This window comes from Gasterosteus aculeatus, chromosome 18 (assembly GCF_964276395.1).
Source record: "Gasterosteus aculeatus chromosome 18, fGasAcu3.hap1.1, whole genome shotgun sequence".
Taxonomy (NCBI): domain Eukaryota; kingdom Metazoa; phylum Chordata; class Actinopteri; order Perciformes; family Gasterosteidae; genus Gasterosteus; species Gasterosteus aculeatus.
Window position 1 is genome coordinate 11472142 of NC_135706.1, and position 18885 is coordinate 11491026.

General features: G+C 45.4%; 1 protein-coding gene across 1 annotated transcript; it reads right to left on the bottom strand.

The window, feature by feature from the left end:
* Positions 1–70: 70 nt before the first annotated feature.
* Positions 71–18416, bottom strand: rp1l1b (rp1 like 1b). Its single transcript, XM_078093252.1, has 4 exons — positions 18276–18416; positions 16122–16735; positions 14186–14345; positions 71–14018 (listed from the first exon to the last, which is right to left on the bottom strand). Exons 2-4 carry the CDS (start codon positions 16596–16598, stop codon positions 973–975), a joined length of 13683 nt encoding a protein of 4560 aa, XP_077949378.1. The 5' UTR covers positions 16599–16735; positions 18276–18416; the 3' UTR covers positions 71–972.
* Between the last annotated feature and the right edge of the window lie 469 nt (positions 18417–18885).

Below are 18885 nucleotides of genomic sequence, written 5' to 3' on the forward strand. Positions count from 1 at the left end.
AGTAATGCAGTGCAATTTGCCATGTCTGTTTTGTCTGAAATTGTTTCATACAAACAAATGACAAAAAAAAGACTTTCAAATCATTTTTATGTCAGAGACAATAAATACGTTACATTCAGGAAAGATAAGAATCTCTTTACCACAGAGATAGCATATTGATTTTACTGGTAAACACCGTTTTGAATGGTCTAAAATACAGAACAATAGCAGAGCCGGTGATGATGCATAAGACACCGCTTTGACTTTTGCTACTTACAGATTGTTCCAGAAGTCAGGCTAAAACTATCACACAGTTATATGATATTACTCTGCTGTTGTGTACAGTACTGTATTTGAGTAATAGTTATACATAATAAGTTATACATTCAAAATAAATATTATCAGCATATCCTGGCTTTCCAGAAATATCACCTAGAAAAATATATAACTTCAAATCTTAATTTTAGAACTAAAAATCTTCAAAGAACACTTTTGGTTAGATGAACCACATACAGAGACTTACTCAATCCTGCAAATAAATGTTTAGCAGCAACAGTTGAACTGCAGTACTTTGAAGAGACACTACAGTTTACAGTATGTGCGTAAGACCCATTTAGTTTTGCATTAAACTATACAAACTTCGTAGAGTGTAATATGTACATTCAAGTTTTAATGATTCCTTTACAACTGCGTGAACCGTACTTGTTGTGCATGTGTTCAGTCGCAGCATTATACATTCTGGATAAAAAGTGCTTTATTCTTTAGTGCTTGTTAAAAGATAAAATTAGAACAATCCAAGACAATCTTTCTGCTTCCTTCCCTTTACAGTTTTTGTTGGACTCGATGACCTAAAATAAAAACGATGGCCTCAGACTACTCAGTACGTGTGTACTATTTGCTTTCTACTTGTTGTGAACCCCCTTCCCTCCCTCTCCCTCCCCCAGCTCCCCCCCCCCCCCCCCCCCCCCGAGCCTCTGCAGAGTCACAGTCGAGCTACGATGAAACACTCTTCTGAGCGTCAGAATCGGGCCTCCCCGCCTCTTCTTGGCTGTTTGCGTCGGTCTCGGAGTCTTCGACGTCTGCGTAGGCGCCATCCTCAGACTCTGCGTCCCCTCCGATCGAGGCGCCGAGTGGGACGAGCGTCGCCTTCTCCGCCGCCGTCGTGTCCTCGCCTCGATCGCTCGGAGCAAAATCTTGATCCCCGCGATCGGCGGCGTCCTCCGGGTCGTCTGAGTCTTCCTCGGCTTCATCTTCTCCATCGGCTGAGTCTCCCTGGTTCCCCATCCAGTGCTTTAGGGTCGCCTCATGTTTTCCCTCCTCTTTTTCGGGGGCGCCGAGGTCGCCGCCATTGCCATTGGCGTTAATGCACTCGCATTGCGTGACCTCTGTCCCCGATTCCTCGTTGTCGTCGTCTACATCTTCCACTGCGATGTCTTCGCCATTGTTTTCCGATGATTTCTCAGCATCCTCATCCGGCCTCAGCTCCACCACGTCATCGGGCCCTACCGTTCCATCGTTTGTCTCATCGATGGCATCTTCTCGATGGTCTTCACTCACGCTGCTGTCTTCTTCTCCGTTAACTTCTCCCGCTAATACACCCTCTGCTCCACATTCTTCTCCACCGTCACTCTCAGTGATCTCACCCGCCGCCCTTTCGGCCTCTCCCGAATCTTCTTCTGCCGTTTCACGTTTTTCAAACTCATCTGCTGAAGATGCAGCCGGCGTGAGACCTTCACGCGTAGCCGCGGACTCCGTAGCGCTTTCAGAAGCAGCGAGCTCCTCCTCGTCACTTCCACCCTCTTCAGATCCTTCGCTTGTTGTTTCACCTTCGTCACCTTCATCATTGCCCTCCTCCCCTTTTTCATCTTCTTGAACTAAAGCTTGAACCTTAGTGTCTTCTTCCTCTTCCTCGTTTTGATCTTCTCCTGCACTTTCATCTGGAGTCTCATTCCCAGGCTTTGTTTCTGAATGTTCGGCTCCTGATTCGTCATTTGAATGATCCTCTTCTCCTGCAGTCTCGTTGGCATCTGATTTATTTCCAGCTGGGGCTGATTCATCACTCTCTTCCCCCGATTCACTTTCACTCACAGCTTTGGATCTTTCTTCTATTGCGGATTCAGCTTCTACGTTGTCATCCTTTTCGTCCAACTCTTCATTTGGTTCATTATCAGTTTCACAGATTTCCTCTTCACCCAAACACATTTCTGTGGCTGTGACTACATCAGAAGTCTCCTCCTTGGGGTCATCCTCATCTGTGGCATCGCTCTCTTTTTCCAAAGCAGCTTCATCTTTGATTTCATGTTCATGCTCCTCTGCGGTTTCATCAGCCTCCGTGGAGGCATTTATGCCTCCTGAAGAATCTTCTTCAGCAAATCTATCTTGCACTCCTCCAGTTGTCGATGCTTCCACGTTCTCTTCTTTGTCAGATTCGTGTTCACTTGTGGCGGACAAATCTTCTGCTGCATTTTCCTCCTCAGCTCCTTCCTTCCTGTCATCCTCTCCAGCAATCTTATCTTCAACTGCTGCTCCGTCAACTTTTTCTTCCTCATCCGACCCGGACTCGTCCACACGGGTGCCTTCCGCAGCTCCATCTTCAGAGTCATGTTCAGTGGTGGCTTCAACATCTGCGTGTTCTGCTTCACTGTTATCGTTGTCGCCACTTGAGGCAGCGGCGTCTTCTTCTGCAGCACTATCACCTCCGGTTTCATCAGCACTTTCATCTTCATCGCATGGGGCAGGTTCGTCCTCGTCGGGCTCATCCTCAGTTGTGACTGCCACATGAGAGTCTTCTTCAGTATTCTCGTCTTCTGCCAGCTCCGTACTTGACTCTCTGACATCTTCACCGTCGTCAGATTCCTTCTCAGTGGTGGCCGCGGCCATCTCATCATTGATCTCATCTTCAGACTCATCTCCACTCGTTGGAGCAAAATCCTCATCCTCTTCACGTTCATCATCATCGCCATTAACTGCCCCTGCTTCCACGGCCTCATCGTTGTGATCTTCAGCTGTTGTTTCTCCAGCAGGTTCTTCTGATAGCTCATCACCTGTTACATCGTTGCCCTCTGCGGTATCATCTTCATCTTCAGAATAATCATCACCGGTGTCAGGAGCCTCGTGGACGTCTTTCGTTGCCCCCGCTGCCTCCTTGTGTTCAGATTCCCCCACATCACCTGCAGCACTGGGCACATCCTGGGCCGCGGTGGCTTCAGCCGCCTGTTCGTTCCCTTCGTCTTCACTTGAGCCTACAAGCTCCTTTTCATCAGAAATCTCACCTGCACTTTCTGCTTGCTCAGTTTCCTCTGGCGAGTCATCATCAACTGTGACCGTGGCATTGTTGTCATCTGCGGACTCATCGGCAGTGGTGACCAGAACTTCTTCTGCCCCCTCTTCTTCGCTGTCGGACTCATTTTCAGTTGCCGCCACAGAAGCCATCACGTCTTCAGTTTCTGCTCCCTCAGCCGATTCCCTTGAGGATGCATCGACTGTGGCATCGTCCTCGTCAACGTTCTCATCCTCAGCCATTTCCTCGCCATCCTCTTCATCTTGGTCAGATTCTAGTTCGCTCATGGCCGCCATCGTTTCCTCTTCTGCGTTTTCATCTTCAGCCGCGGCGTCTTCGCCGGCCTCTTCCTTCAGATCGTCCTCACTTGTTACAGCGATCTCCTTTTCTAGAGCGAGCTCATCTTCAGCCGTTGCTTTTTCAGCTGGGCCTGTCGATGACTCGTCAGTTCTGTCATCGTTCTCCTCTTCAGACTCATCTCCACTTGTGGCGGGAATCTCTTCATCGTGATCGACCCTCCCCGCTTCCTCAGCCTCGTCTTCGTCGGATTCATTTTCAGCTGTGGCTGCCGCATCGTCCTCTTCCTCATTTTCATCTCCAGCAGTGGTGGCTTCCTTTGACTCGTCCACGTCAACCTCTCGTTCCGTGCCAGTGTCATTCTCAGTTTCCGCCTCCTCTTTTGACAGTTCCTCAGCGGAGCGTGTAGCATCGCCCTCGTGCGCCTTCGTGAGCCGCTGTGTCCTCGTTCTCGCTTGCAGTACGATCTGCATCGTTGGCAGCAATTTCCTCTTCATCGACAACCATCCCTTATTTGCTTCTTCTTCGTGTGGTTTGGCTGCGGCAGACGCAACAGACCTTTCTATTTCTTCTTCGGCTCCGCCCACGTTCTCTACTGTGGATTCGGCCTCATCTGTGACAATGTTGGCGCCTTCCTTTTCTGCCCCTTCATCTCCTGCTTTGCTTATTTCCTCGGTGTCATCTGAAGGTAACATTTTTACTAGATGAGCAACAGTCAATTCCTCGACTGCCCCTCCTACTTTGTTGTTTTCAGACTCGTCTTCTTCCCACGAGTCAACGTTTGCATCACAGTGTCTCTCGTTTCCTTCTACTTCTCTCACAGCTTCGGCAATAATGCCTTCCACGAACGTCTCTGCTGCTTCTGTCGCTGCGTCATTTTCACAGTGAGATCCACAGGTGCTCGCAGGTGGATTGCCGGGAACCCCGTTCTTCGTCATCAGAATCCTCCTCAGGTCAAAGTCCAGAATGCGAGGTGCAGCATTCGGGACTTGCGGAGGCACGGACGCAACTTCTTTCTTGAAGCATGTCGCACACGGGCAACATTCATCTTCGTTCTCGCTGCGCTGGTCACTGTAAGATGTGCCTGTTGCTGACTCGTCACTTTTCTCTGCTTGGGGCTCAACTGATTGATTGAGCGCAATCTTCAGCCTCCGTCTACCCCCTCCCGTTGAAGCGCGGGATGTCCCTTCTTTAGGGGGTCTCGGTGTGGCTGCCTGTCCTTGAATTTTCCCCAGTTCCTTGTTTATACTTGTTTGGATTCTTTTCTGGACCTCGGTTTTCAGCTCACCAATCATTAAGTCGAGCTGCTCGCTGTCACCCAAGTTCCATCTGACTTTGAACTCGCGCATGGCGTCAACGTAGTGTGCCATGAACTGCTTTTCTATTGTGGTTAATAGCGTTAAGACCCAAACAGGATCAGGATTTTGAGTCATTCTTTTGCAGTCATTTCCCGAACTCTTGCTTGAGGAGGGGGGTGTTTCAGATAGTTCTCTGGGGCTGTCATTGCTTCTAATTGTGTCGTCGGACGCCGGATCCTCTTCCTTTTGTTCGCCCAAATGTACTTCTACCTCCCGAGCTTCTGCTTCTGCTTCGTCTTCGCAGATTTTTTGCACGTTCCCTATCAAACCTGTTCCTGTAAGTGGTTGACACACATTAGCATTCACACCGTCGCTACTGTTCCCGGAGCCCGTGGAGCCGCTGTTGACGTCCACGCCAGAAGACGAGGTGTGATTGAAATCATCGTCCAAAGAATGGCGGTCGCACTTCTTTAGCGTTTTCTCTTCATTTTCCTGAGCGTCACAAAGCCAAAGAGATTTAAGAATATTCATCAGCTCTTGGTACCTTTCGTTCTTTTCGTTGGCATTTTCAGGGGTGTGATCTATTAACTGCAGCTTCACGAGGCAATCCAGAAGACCTCTGGCCGAAGTGCTCAGTTTGCGTCCGCACACGGGGGAGATTTCCGGCAAACTGTTGCATCTGTCGAGCTTGGGATTTAAAAGTACTTTCATCACCTGCACGGAGGAGTTGAATATTTTTGAGACATCATCTACTTCTGCATTCGGTGCGTCCGAGCGCGTTTGGCCGTCGCCATTCGGGACAACTTCCATCGCGACGCCTTCATTCGTGTCCGCCGGATCCGCGGAGTCTTTGTTTTCATTGTCGTGCATTTGGTCTCCTTCCTCTGTTGTATGACCTTTTATTTGTCCATCACAGTCTTCATTGAATTCGTCCCCGTCATACATGCACGTATCACCGCCTGCTGGAATTGAATTGAGCCATTCGTTCACTACCTCGGTCGGGGACGCATTTGGGAGGCTGGATGGGACCATCTCAAGGTCATTGGTTTTCTTGTGTTTGCCTTTGCTGCTTCTGCCACTTCTGTTGTCCTTGACTTCCAGCGGACCGTTTGTCACCTTCTTAGACGTACGTGGTTTTGATTCCCCGGTTGCGGGAGTTTCACACATCTCCTTGACGACGTCTGAGCTGGACAGAGTTTGTGAGAGATCGCTTTCTTTTGACTCTGCGTGACACATCACTTGACGTCTACTTCCTTTTGTTTGTTGTGAACTTTGACGGGTTTCTGACTCAGCAGATTTGGCAACATGATTTGCTTCGGCGGTAACAGTGTCGTGTTTTGTGTCGAGCCTCCTCGACTTGCTGGTTTTAGAGGTACAACTCATTTTATCAACTGTTTCTTGTTTCTCATCCTCATGCAGACTAGATGGGCGCTTACTCTCGTCTTCGGGATTCACATCTTCACTGGTCTCCCCCTCAGCAGGAACATGAACAGACCCCTCTACTTCCTTTTTCTCAACACGTTTAGCTGTGGAACTCTCAGACGCTTTGGATTTTCGAGATTTCACAGAGAGCCGCGACTTGACAGACAGAGAACTCTTCGGCCGCCCCGCGCTTTGCTTTTCTTGAAGCTCCGATGCTGCTGACTTATTAGAACCGGCTGAAACCTTAGACTTTGAGGACCTGGCGCTGGTTGCTCTGTCTTCACTTTCCTCAACTGTCAGCGTGGGGATTTCAGATGGGCCTAACATTTTGGAATAAGTGGATTTTGCAGACACAGGGCTCCGGGTTCTCTCTTCCTGTTCATGATCATTTTCATCAGCAGGAACGTCAGATGGTTTTGACTTCCTCGACCTCACAGACGTATTTGACCTGGCCGACGTGGCACTCGGAGCTCTGTCAGATTTCACTTGAGTTATTCCTTTGTGAGCAGTTTCAGAGTTTTCTACTGTAGGAACTTCTACAGCTGTCATTGTTTTTGATTTATTGGATTTAGTTGACATTTCACTTTGTGCTCTTACTTCAGTTTCTCCATCATGTATCGTTGTTTCCTTATGAGGGATTTCAGACACGTTGGACTTGGTGGTTCTTGTAGACACATTTGACGAAGCACTTCTGGACCTACCTGTCTGATCGACCTCTTCGGCACGTGATTTCCTTGAAGTCCGAGACAGGTCGGACTTTGATGATTTAACTGACGCTGAACTTGGGGTTTCAGTTTCCTCACAATCACCCAACCTTTCTTCAGCTGAAATGTCAGTTAAAGGAATGGATTTATTTGACGTCAGGCTTTCTGCTCTGTATTCAGCTTCATCTCCAGCACAAGAAGCTTTGGATCTTGTCGATGTTGATGTCACATTTGTCTTCCCTGATTTGGCGGACATTGAGCTCATGGCTCTTGCCTCAGCGTCTCCTTCCATGTTTCCATCGGCGAGGTTGGCGCAGCCTTTGGCTGCTTTAGATTTCGTTGACGTCACTGAAGCGTTCGAATTCCTCGATTTTGCCGACGTGGTGGAGATTCCGCTCGGTGCTCGATCCACAGTCTCCTCTGGATTCTCTTCACCCAGAGTGTTAGAGGCTTCTGTCTTCCCAGGCATTGGAGAAATGTTTGTCAGTGTTGATCTGCCAGATGTAGTTGACAGGATGCTCGGCGGTCTTTGTAAAGCTTCTTCCTGATCTGAAGTGTTTTCTTCTGAAGGAACATCACAGACTTTACATGATTTTACAGACACGCTGGACTGTGAGGTCTTGACTGACATGGCGCTAGAGGCTCTCTCTCTAGTTTTCGTGTGTTTTACCACGTCATCAGTAGTGGCTCCAGAGGCATGTGACTTGATAGACTGAACTGATCGGACTGAAATACAGCTCCCTGCTCTTTCTTCCTTTTGGTTATTATCTTCATGAGAGCCTTCACAATTTTCCCCCGCCGGAACATCTGGACTTATTAACTCTTTTAATCGGGAAGACACACTCGAATTTGACTTAGCTGACATTGAGCTCACTCTACCTTCGATCTCTGTGTCAGTCATTTCTGAAGCGATGGCAGAAGCTTTTGATTTCTTGGATAAGTCAGAAACATTTGACTTTGAGGACCTGGACGATTTGATTGAAGCTCTTTCCAAAGAATCGTGACCGGTTTCCACAACTGGGGCCGCCAAGGCTTTGGATTTTGAAGAAATAGCTGATTCTGCGGATATTTTACTGTCTGCTCTTTCCTCCTCGTCATTGCACCTCTCAGGAGTACCAGGAGGAGCTTTAGAGGCAGTTGATTTCACAGATAGTGTTGACGCATGTGACTTGGGTCTTGCATTGCTTCCTTGAAGTGGAACATCAGCTGAACATTTAGACACACTTGAGTTGACCGAATGGACTGAATTTACTGACTGGCTGTCATCGAGTACCTCCTCTTCACTCAAGTTTTCAGGGGATTCGGGAGTGTGATCAGCGGGGATGTGAGAGGCTTTCGATTTCTTGGATACGGCTGAAACATTTGACTTTGTGGACTTTTCTGATCTGACTGATGTGTTACTTGGAGCTCTCTCTGCATGTTCTCGACCATTCAGTCCTCTCGACTTAGTAGATTTAGCTGAAATGGTTGACTTTGCGGTTTTGGTAGACATGGCACTCAGTGATCTCTCTTGAGCTTCCTCTTCATCATCACCATCATCAGGAGTGCCATTAGTTTTGATGGAACAAACCTCCGAAGCTTTTGACTTTGTAGAAACTTGTGACTTTGCTGATTTAGCTGATAAAGCACTTGGTGCTCTCTTTGCAGACTTTGTTGATATTTCAGACAAATGTGACCTGACTGATGTTTCTGACAAGCTGCTTGCTGCTCTTTCTTCTGTTTGCTCTTTGTCATTTTCCTCATCAGGACCCTCAGAGCTTTCTTCAACTGGAACACGAGCAGAACATTTTGACCTATTAGATCTTGCAGAAATGTTTGATTGAACTGACTGGACAGACATTGAGCTCATTGCTCTTCCTTTACTGTCTCCTTCAACAACTGTTTCATCAGGATGGTCAACACTTTCTTCAAAGGGAACTTCAGAAATGTGTGTTCTTCTAGATGCTGTAGAAACATTTGACTTTGTAGATCTGACTGACATGTTACTTGGAGCTCTCTCTTCACATTCTGGTCCATTCAGTCCTGTCGACTTAGTAGATTTAGCAGAAATGTTTGACTTTGCGGTTTTGGTAGACATGGCACTCAGTGATCTCTCTTGAGCTTCCTCTTCTTCATCTTCTTCATCAGTAATGCCGTCAGTATTGGCAGAGGGAACTTCAGAACATTTTGATTTTGTAGACTTTGTAGAAACTTGTGACTTGGCTGATTTAGCTGATAAAGCACTTGGTGCTCTCTTTGCAGACTTTGTGGATATTTCAGACACATGTGACCTGACTGATGTTTCTGACAAACTGCTTGCTGCTCTTTCTTCTGTTTGCTCTTTGTCATTTTCCTCATCAGAACCCTCAGAGCTTTCTTCAACTGGAACACGAGCAGAAAATTTTGACCTATTAGATCTTGCAGAAATTTTTGATTGAACTGACTGGACAGACATTGAGCTCATTGCTCTTCCTTCACTGTCTCCTTCAACAACTGTTTCCTCAGGATGGTCAACACCTTCTTCCAAGGGAACGTCAGAAATGTGGGTTCTTCTAGATGCTGTAGAAACATTTGACTTTGTAGACTTTGCTGATCTGACTGACATGTTACTTGGAGCTCTCTCTGCATCTTCTTCATTATCAGATATATTTTCTTCATCTGGTCCATTCAGTCCTCTCGACTTAGTAGATTTAGCAGAAATTGTGGACTTTGCAGTTTTGGTTGACATGGCACTCAGTGATCTCTCGGGAGCTTGCTCTTCTTCATCACCATCATCAGGAGTTCCATTAGTCTTAATGGATGGAGCCTCAGAAGCTTTTGAATTTGTAGAAACTTGTGACTTTGCTGATTTAGCTGATAAAGCACTTGAAGCTCTTTTTGCAGACTTTGTTGATATTTCCGACACATATGACCTGACTGATGTTTTCGACAAACTGCTTGTTGCTCTTTCTTCTGTTTGCTCTTTGTCATTTTCCTCATCAGAACCCTGAGAGCTTTCTTCAGCTGGAACACGAGCAGAACATTTTGACCTATTAGATCTTGCAGAAATGTTTGATTGAACGGACTGGACGGACATTGAGCTCATTGCTCTTCCTTCACTGTCTCCTTCAACAACTGTTTCCTCAGGATGGTCAACACCTTCTTCCAAGGGAACGTCAGAAATGTGGGTTCTTCTAGATGCTGTAGAAACATTTGACTTTGTAGATTTGACTGACATGTTACTTGGAGCTCTCTCTTCACGTTCTGGTCCATTCAGTCCTGTCGACTTAGTAGATTTAGCAGAAATGTTGGACTTTGCGGTTTTGGTAGACATGGCACTAAGTGATCTCTCTTGAGCTTCCTCTTCTTCATCTTCTTCATCAGTAATGCCGTCAGTATTGGCAGAGGGATCTTCAGAACATTTTGATTTTGTAGACTTTGTAGAAACATGTGACTTTGCTGATTTAGCTGATAAAGCACTTGGTGCTCTTTTTGCAGACTTTGTGGATATTTCAGACTCATGTGAATTGACTGATGTTTCTGACAAGCTGCTTGCTGCTCTTTCTTCTGTTTGCTCTTTGTCATTTTCCTCATCAGGACCCTCAGAGCTTTCTTCAACTGGAACACGAGCAGAACATTTTGACCTATTAGATCTTGCAGAAATGTTTGATTGAACTGACTGGACAGACATTGAGCTCATTGCTCTTCCTTCACTGGCTCCTTCAACCACTGTTTCCTCCAGATGGTCAACACCTTCTTCCAAGGGAACGTCAGAAATGTGGGTTCTTCTAGATGCTGTAGAAACATTTGACTTTGCTGATCTGACTGACATGTTACTTGGAGCTCTCTGTGCATCTTCATTATCAGATATTTTTTCTTCATCTGGTCCATTCAGTCCTCTCGAATTAGTAGATTTAGCAGAAATTGTTGACTTTGCGGTTTTTGTAGACATGGCACTTAGGGCTCTCTCTGGAGCTTCCTCTTCTTCATCTTCTTCATCAGTAATGCCGTCAGTATTGGCAGAGGGAACTTCAGAACATTTTGATTTTGTAGACTTTGTAGAAACATGTGACTTTGCTGATTTAGCTGATAAAGCACTTGGTGCTCTCTTTGCAGACTTTGTGGATATTTCAGACACATGTGACCTGACCGACGTTTTCGACAAACTGCTTGTTGCTCTTTCTTCTGTTTGCTCTTTGTCATTTTCTTCGTCAGGACCCTCGGAGCTTTCTTCAGCTGGAACGTGAGCAGAACATTTTGACCTATTAGATCTTGCAGAAATGTTTGATTGAACTGACTGGACAGACATTGAGCTCATTGCTCTTCCTTCACTGTCTCCTTCAACAACTGTTTCCTCAGGATGGGCAACACCTTCTTCCAAGGGAACGTCAGAAATGTGGGTTCTTCTAGATGCTGTAGAAACATTTGACTTTGTAGACTTTGCTGATCTGACTGACATGTTACTTGGAGCTCTCTCTGCATCTTCTTCATTATCAGATATATTTTCTTCATCTGGTCCATTCAGTCCTCTCGACTTAGTAGATTTAGCAGAAATTGTGGACTTTGCAGTTTTGGTTGACATGGCACTCAGTGATCTCTCTGGAGCTTCCTCTTCTTCATCATCAGGAGTTCCATTAGTTTTAATGCATGGAGCCTCAGAAGCTTTTGACTTTGCTGATTTAGTGGAAACGTGTGACTTTGCGGATTTAGCCGACAAAGCGCTTGGTGCTCTCTTCGCAGACCTTGTTGATATTTCAGAAAGGTGTGATTGGACTGATTCTACTGACATGCCACGAGCTGCTCTTTCCTCAGTTTGCTCTTTGTCATTTTCCTCCTCAGAGCTTTCATCAACTGGAACATGAGTAGAACATTTCGACCGATTTGATCCTAAAGACATGTTTGATAGAACTGACTCTGACGCTGACGTGGAGCTCATCGACCTGCCTTCCCTCTCCTCTTCGGCCACTCTATCCTCAGAAACTTTTGACCTTCTCGATGTGGCAGAAACATTAGATTTTTCTGATCTGACTGACACAGTGCTTGCTGCTCTCTCTGAGGTCTTTCTAGATACGTCAGAAACATGTGAGAGTACAGACATGCCGGAGGCTGCTCTATCTTGCTCTTGGTGGTCTACACCCTCAGAGGACTCAAGGCTTTCTTCATCTGCCACACGAGCAGAGCATTTGGACTTATTTGATCTTGCAGAAATGGTTGACACAACTGACATTGAGCTCACCGATCTCCCTTCAGTCTCCTCTTCAACAGATCTTTCGTCCGGAGCGTCACTACAGTTTTCGGACGGAGCTGCAGGACCTCTTGACGTCTTAGACTTTGTTGAAGAACTTGAGGGTGCAGATTTACCAGACGTAGCTGACAAATTGCCTTGAAAGCTTTCTCCGTGTTCTGACATGGTAGGTTTAGCAGAAATATTGGACTGTGTTGATTTGGCTGACGTATGTGATTTTGTAGATGGCGCTGAGGAATTGGACTTTGCAGATATTGCTGACATTGCACTCTGTGCTCTTTCTGCAATTTCCTCATCGCTGCTGTTTTGTGGCCCTCTCTCTTGATCTTCTCCAGCTTCTTCAGCTCCCTCCTCTTCCTCATTTGATTTAGCCTTCTTCTTGGTTATCTCCTCACCGGGTTTCGGTGAGGAGACTCTTGATCCTTTTGATTTATTAGAAGCTTTGGATTTTGATGACAAGGAACTAAATGCTCGTTCTTCATGATCATCCGCTTTAAGCTGTTCAGTTTTAGAGGATTTTAGAGACATGCGGCTTGGTGATCTTACTTGGGTTTCTTTGTCATCGCGTGCTTGCGTTTCCTCAACTGTGACTACTGAAACATCGGATTTTGTGGAGGCATTTGAATGAGTCGACATGGCGCTTTTGGATCTCTTCTCCTCTGAGTCTTCAGACTCTGTATTTTGTATTTCTTCAGATTCATTAGCTCTGCCAGAGGTATTTACTTTGAAGGACGTGGCGCGTGGTTGATCTCTTTGTATATCAACTTCCACATCAGATCCGGCACCGACTTTCGGTTTTGAGTCGTCAACAAGATCTTTGGACACTCCACAATTACAAGTGTGTGACTTTCTGGAATTTCTTGACTTTCCCGAGTGCCCTGAAGCGTCGGAGGTCCTATCCGTAGGGCTCAGGGACGAATGTGGTAGTGATGATGCTGTATCTAAATCTGCACCTCCAGTGGTCTTTCCCCTTTCAGCTTTACTATTCTGAGAAGATGCTCTTGAAGCGCTCTCCTCGTGGTCCTCCTCATTATCTGTCAAAACTTCAGAGGAAGCACCAGAAGCAGATTCCATTTGACGTTTTTGTCGTTGTATGTCAGTAGTTTTGACATCGACCTCATCGCACACCTCACGGTCGTCCGGTGTGGTGGACTGCACCTCGCACTTTGCAGAGCAGGTACCACTTCCGACGGTGCAGTACTCGACAAATTCATCCGACTCAGCAGTCTGCACCACACAGGTTTCTCTCTGCACCACCTGTTCTGTATGCTCTTCGCTGCTCTGCCTTTCGACCACTGTCTTCGTGGAGACCATCGTATGCGAGGATGCGCTTGAGCTGGAGGTTCGAACGCGGCGAGTTGCCCCTTGGGTCCCCGGGAAGTTGTTCGGGCCACGACAGAGGGGACAGTGAGGCTCCCCCGTGTGTCCTCGGTAGCGCTTGGTGACGTAAGCCTCATCTCGCTCACCAGCAGAGATGTTCTCACATTCCGAATGACTTACATCACTGACCGGTTCAAAACAGGGGATATCGCGCCTCTGCAGGAACTCACAGGTGCCGCCGGCTGTCTTTCTCACTTCTGTCGACCAATGTATTGTTTCGTCATTTTGAAGGCGGAAGCGCACTTTCATTTCCATGGACACGCTGCCGTCTTTATTAATACGGACCCGTTTCTCTATATCGTCGTCTCTCAATACATCACCAATGGGCGGGAGGGAGTCCGCGTTTTCCGGAGAGTCGGCTCCATCTGGTAACGACTTGTCACATGGCACTGATTGCCTGGCAGATCCGTCCGTTTCCAGTTGTTGATTGGTGGCACTTTTCTTTGTTGGAGGTCCTTGGTTCACAACAACAAAAAAGACACACAGAGAAAAAAGATGACCTCATGGTGTGGAAAACTGTTGTGCTGCAGATCCGTCACCAGTGAAAAACAAGCTTGGAGTGATTTCCTTTAAAAGCATAATTCAGAACTCAATGTATGTGAGAATTAAGTCTTTCTCCTACCGGCGTGCTCGTCTTTGCAGCTGCTGGGGGGAGGCCTCACACTCGAACGTTTGTCATCAGAGGTTTTCCGAAAATTCTCCAAAATGGACTGGTGAGAAGGCTCCCGTCCCACACAGACGAGCACACTGGGGCACTGCATGAGACTCTGAACATTGTCGATCTGAAACAGAAGAACAGTGAGTCAGTTTACTGAATGCAGCTTATAACAAAAAAAATAATAATTGAGAGATTACAAGCACTTTTCAATTGAAACCCTTTTAAGGCGAGTCATGATTTGAAATTGATTTAAACGTGTGGATTTTATTAAGATAAATATGTTTGTTTAAATTCTGGCTATTGGCACATTTATGATACTGTGGCCACTTTAACTTTGGTATTACTCCAATGACATCGAGTAAGGGTTTTGTACTTTTAATATTCTTTAATATCAAAAGTTGTTTCTAACCATGTTTTAAGCATTAATGTGTTAGACTGATGTTAGTTAGCCGTCATGATTTTAGTAAATGCCCATTTTTTTACTAAAATATAGCAAATGGTATTCCTAGGGAAACATTTAAGAAAAAGTGTTGATGATGATACCACTGCAATAGCTCTATGCATCCCCCCATTTGTGCAGCTAAGTGCTCTGAATCCTTGCAGAGAAGCCTGTGAGTCAAAGACAAGATAAGATGCTAATCCAGGATGATCTCGGGGAAACGTCACCATGACGGTGCATTATTGCGATGGTGAGCTTCTGCAGGTGATGCTCTGCAAATGTGCAGAATAAAATGATACAGACGTGAAGAACAGGGTTGTGCGCTTTGCAATTTATGAATGCAACCATTACTTTGCACTTACATCTATTTAAAAAGAGTAAGACTTCTTCATTGTATTCAATATCTTAAAGGACAGTGATTATACTATTTTCAATTCACGTATATCTCATTGGATTTCTATTGGATGTTTGTGGTGAAGTGGCAAATAAATGGCATGAAATACAGTGTTTTTTTGTTACTTGGGCTTTTGCATTTTCATGACACACAATATTAGATACTGCGGATTCTGTCACCAACCGACATGTAATTTAGAGAAAGTAAGAAGCCAGTTTTGATGAAAGTGCATTTTTGAATTTCAAATCCGATGTTGGTGAAGGCAAATGAATGGCTTCATCCGTGGTCACACAGAGCCCAGGTGAAGATAATGAATTGCCGCTGTGGAAGACACATTCCTGAGACACCTCTGGTATTAAAGTATAGGGAGCGCAGTCTCAACGTTGACCTGTTTTTCCTCCCTCTCTCAAAAATAGCTCTGATGTGACCAAGATTAATGAGGTTTGGTAAAATACATACAATCTGATGAATGTGTATGTGTGAGGGAATATCCTCGTTTCATCCTCTCACGCACACGCAAAATATTCCTCCCGGTGGAGTTAGACCAAACTCCTAAATTTGAAGCATCTCAAGCGGATATGGTGGTATATCTGTTGTGTAAATGCCGACAAATTGTCTACCTACACGGGTTTTCCTCCTAAATTACATAATCGTAAAAGAGGCCGTACATTCTCATCTGTATCTGCAGCTGATTCCCAAAGCGCTGACGTTGGGCAGACGCAGGGTCCTCGACTCAATTTTTCCTTTTAAATTCAAAAGGTGTTTCAACAAAGCTCTCAACTGGGATTTAGTGGGGAATCGGTCCGGTCACTAGAGGCCTCTCTTTCGCTCTGGTTTTCAATCGCCGCATGAATAACAGCATTGACCAGCGGCACTTTAGATCAACATAAATGAACTAAATGAACAGTAAAACCCATTAACTTCATCTTGATATAATATAATTATAAACAAATATAATACAAATGATGCACTCCAAAACGCTGCAGGTTATGTGAGATCATTTAAGGTTAAAAATAACTAAATATATGTTTTTGTAACCTTCTAGTTCCAGGTGTCGATGACCTCACCTTGCGGCCCTCCAGGGTGCACAGCTTCCTGATATGGTACTGCATGAGCTCAGAAGCCTCCTCCAAGAAAAGCCCAAAACTTTGTAGACTCCTGCGTTGCAAGACGACAGTCTTCCTGGACGAGGGGTCGCTGTTCTTCACCAGCACCACCCTCTTATTGGACCTGTGCAGATGGCCTGAGTGTGCCACGGGCGGCTCCTCGAGCCCGTTCGCCCCCCTCAGAACGTACTGCTGGTGATATGGGTTACCGGTGTGACACAGAGGTGCGACCTGAGTCTTCATCGCTTCCAGGGCCAAGGTGTGTCTGTACTGACAGCAAAGGCAGCATTCCTCCAGGGGGTCACGGTGGGCCACCATGCCATGGTGGTGGATCCTGGGGAGCCGGCTGGTGTGATGCTTGAAGGGGAGGGAGGACTTGTGAGAGCCTTCAGCGCCTACGGCATTGAAGCACTCAAAGTTGCGTCTGTGGGAGGACATTTTTCGAGGTGGTCTCCCTGGAGGGAGGCCTCAGGTGAGCAGAAGAGGAGGGGTGGTTGTCCGGAAGTAGTCACGTTTCTCCTGTGCAGGCGACGGTGTTGCACCACCCATCTCGGTGGCTTCTACTCATCCCGGGGCTGAAAGAGAAATTAAAACAAAATGTTTTTTTCCAGGTAAGGGATAGGAAAAAAAGAGAATCCTTACACCTGTAAGGCTTAAGGTGTAATCAGCACATGATAATGTATTATTCTTCAAGGTTTATCTTTATCCAGAGGCACCATAAGTCAAAGACAATGTGATTTACTTCTTAAGAAAGCATAGACATTAAACATGTGGACAGTTAATTTGATTGGCATGAAGTTTTAAACTAACATGCTTTTATGCCTTTAAAATATACTTTATTATATACGCCGTGCGATCATGTTTGACCCAAAACAGTACAATGTATCCAGACTAAGCGGCTGTTTGAAGCGCTCACCACTGTAAATATCCACTGCATTTTAAATAGGGATACACATGACAGGGTTGTTACATACCGTATGTACAGACCGCTAAGAAGATCAAAGAGTAAATGAAGATCGGGATAATGATCATAGAACCACAAATAAATCCTCCCAGTGACTTTGAATAACAAGCTTAAGTCCCTGTTAGCAGTGGAAATGGACATTAGCTCTGTGATTGTAACTGTCACTGAAGAAAATACATCCTCAGCCAGCTTTTCCTGCAATCAAATAACACAAGGATTACCTATAAAAAGCAGAAATATCTGCACAGAGCACAATGGATTTTTATTGTGACAATACCAGGAGGGAAAGATAATTCATTGTCGTCTGCTGGAAAGGCATGCAAGCCCACTATGATATGCAAAATAAAAATGATTCAAATTCTGTGGCTATAAAATAGGCTAAGCTTGACTGACACATATAAAGAACAGGTTTGGCCGTTGTTCTTTCGTATTCGCAGTAAAGCAGCAGTTGAACATCTTGGCAGAGAATGGGAGAGTAATTGATTTCTGTGAGTACATGTTGCCAACCTCAGCCTTTAAGTCTTGAGGTTGAACCTACAGGATCCATTTATAGCCTGCAGAAAAAAATGTGTTGGCTATAAATGGATACCGAGGTTGTGTCCTCAGATACTTTAGATACTGTAGATTCTACCGAGCAGAATATTTTGTCTAAATGTTAATATTTGGTTTCAATTTTGAGCTAATGTTCTAAAATCAATCACATTATCTGTGTTCGACAGAAAGCATGAAGCATAACGTCTCATTTTATTTATTTATTTTAAGTGTGGCTGATAAAACACGTTTCTACGTTTATTTGCAGGATGCCGACATTAAAGTTGCCACAGGATAGTTTGGGATTATAATAAAAAAGGTACAGAGAGACATGTTGTGCTTGTGTGTGAAGATAACTAACCATCCAGTAAGTGTCCGGATTGCATTGTAGTCACTAAAATAAAAACACAGAGAGTGATTTTGCTGCTACTCTGCAGATAACTGCATCCTTCCTTTGTGGCAATCACACAAAAATAATTCTCATCCAAACACCTAAATTTGCTTTCAAGAGCTGTGTCGTTCTTTCGCTTGACAGTCCATGTTTCCATTTCCCAGAATAACAAGTAGTTATTGCAGACCAGCCACACTGTACGGAGTTCAGACTAATCACGTATACTCACATCATCCAGAATCAAAAAAGAAACCCAGTGGAAAGATATAGTCCCAAAGCTGCGGCATCTACGATGCTGACTCCCAAAGAAACGCCAGAGGCTGTCGCATGAAGGGAAACAAGTTCAAAAGCCTCCCTGCAGGAGCGGGCCTGCCTGCGAATCACACACACGGGACGCTAAGGATAGAATGAAAAGCCCCGCTAATCACTCTGAGATTGGACTGAGATCTGCTGAGGCTTTGGACACATGACTTTGACTTCACCATTGCATAAAGGGAATTAAACACACTTTTAGAAAAGCTGTCGACGGCTCAGCGACAATCAATGACGAGGCAAACATTGCTCCTCTTTGGGCCCTTCAGTCGCTTTTCACGCAGGTTTCGTTTCTAACACATGACAGCGCGTATTGGTCACAATAACTGTTTGTATGTTATTTAAGAGTAACGTACGTAAAGTAAGAAACAAAATGATCGTTTTATGGATCAAGTGAAGTTGTTATAGTGGAACATATTTGAATTGCAATAACTTGTGTCATTGTTACGCAGCTAAACATAAGTTTGTATGATAATATCCTGATAGGTGATCGTGGGCTGAACAAATGAAAGAGACTTATTAAGTTA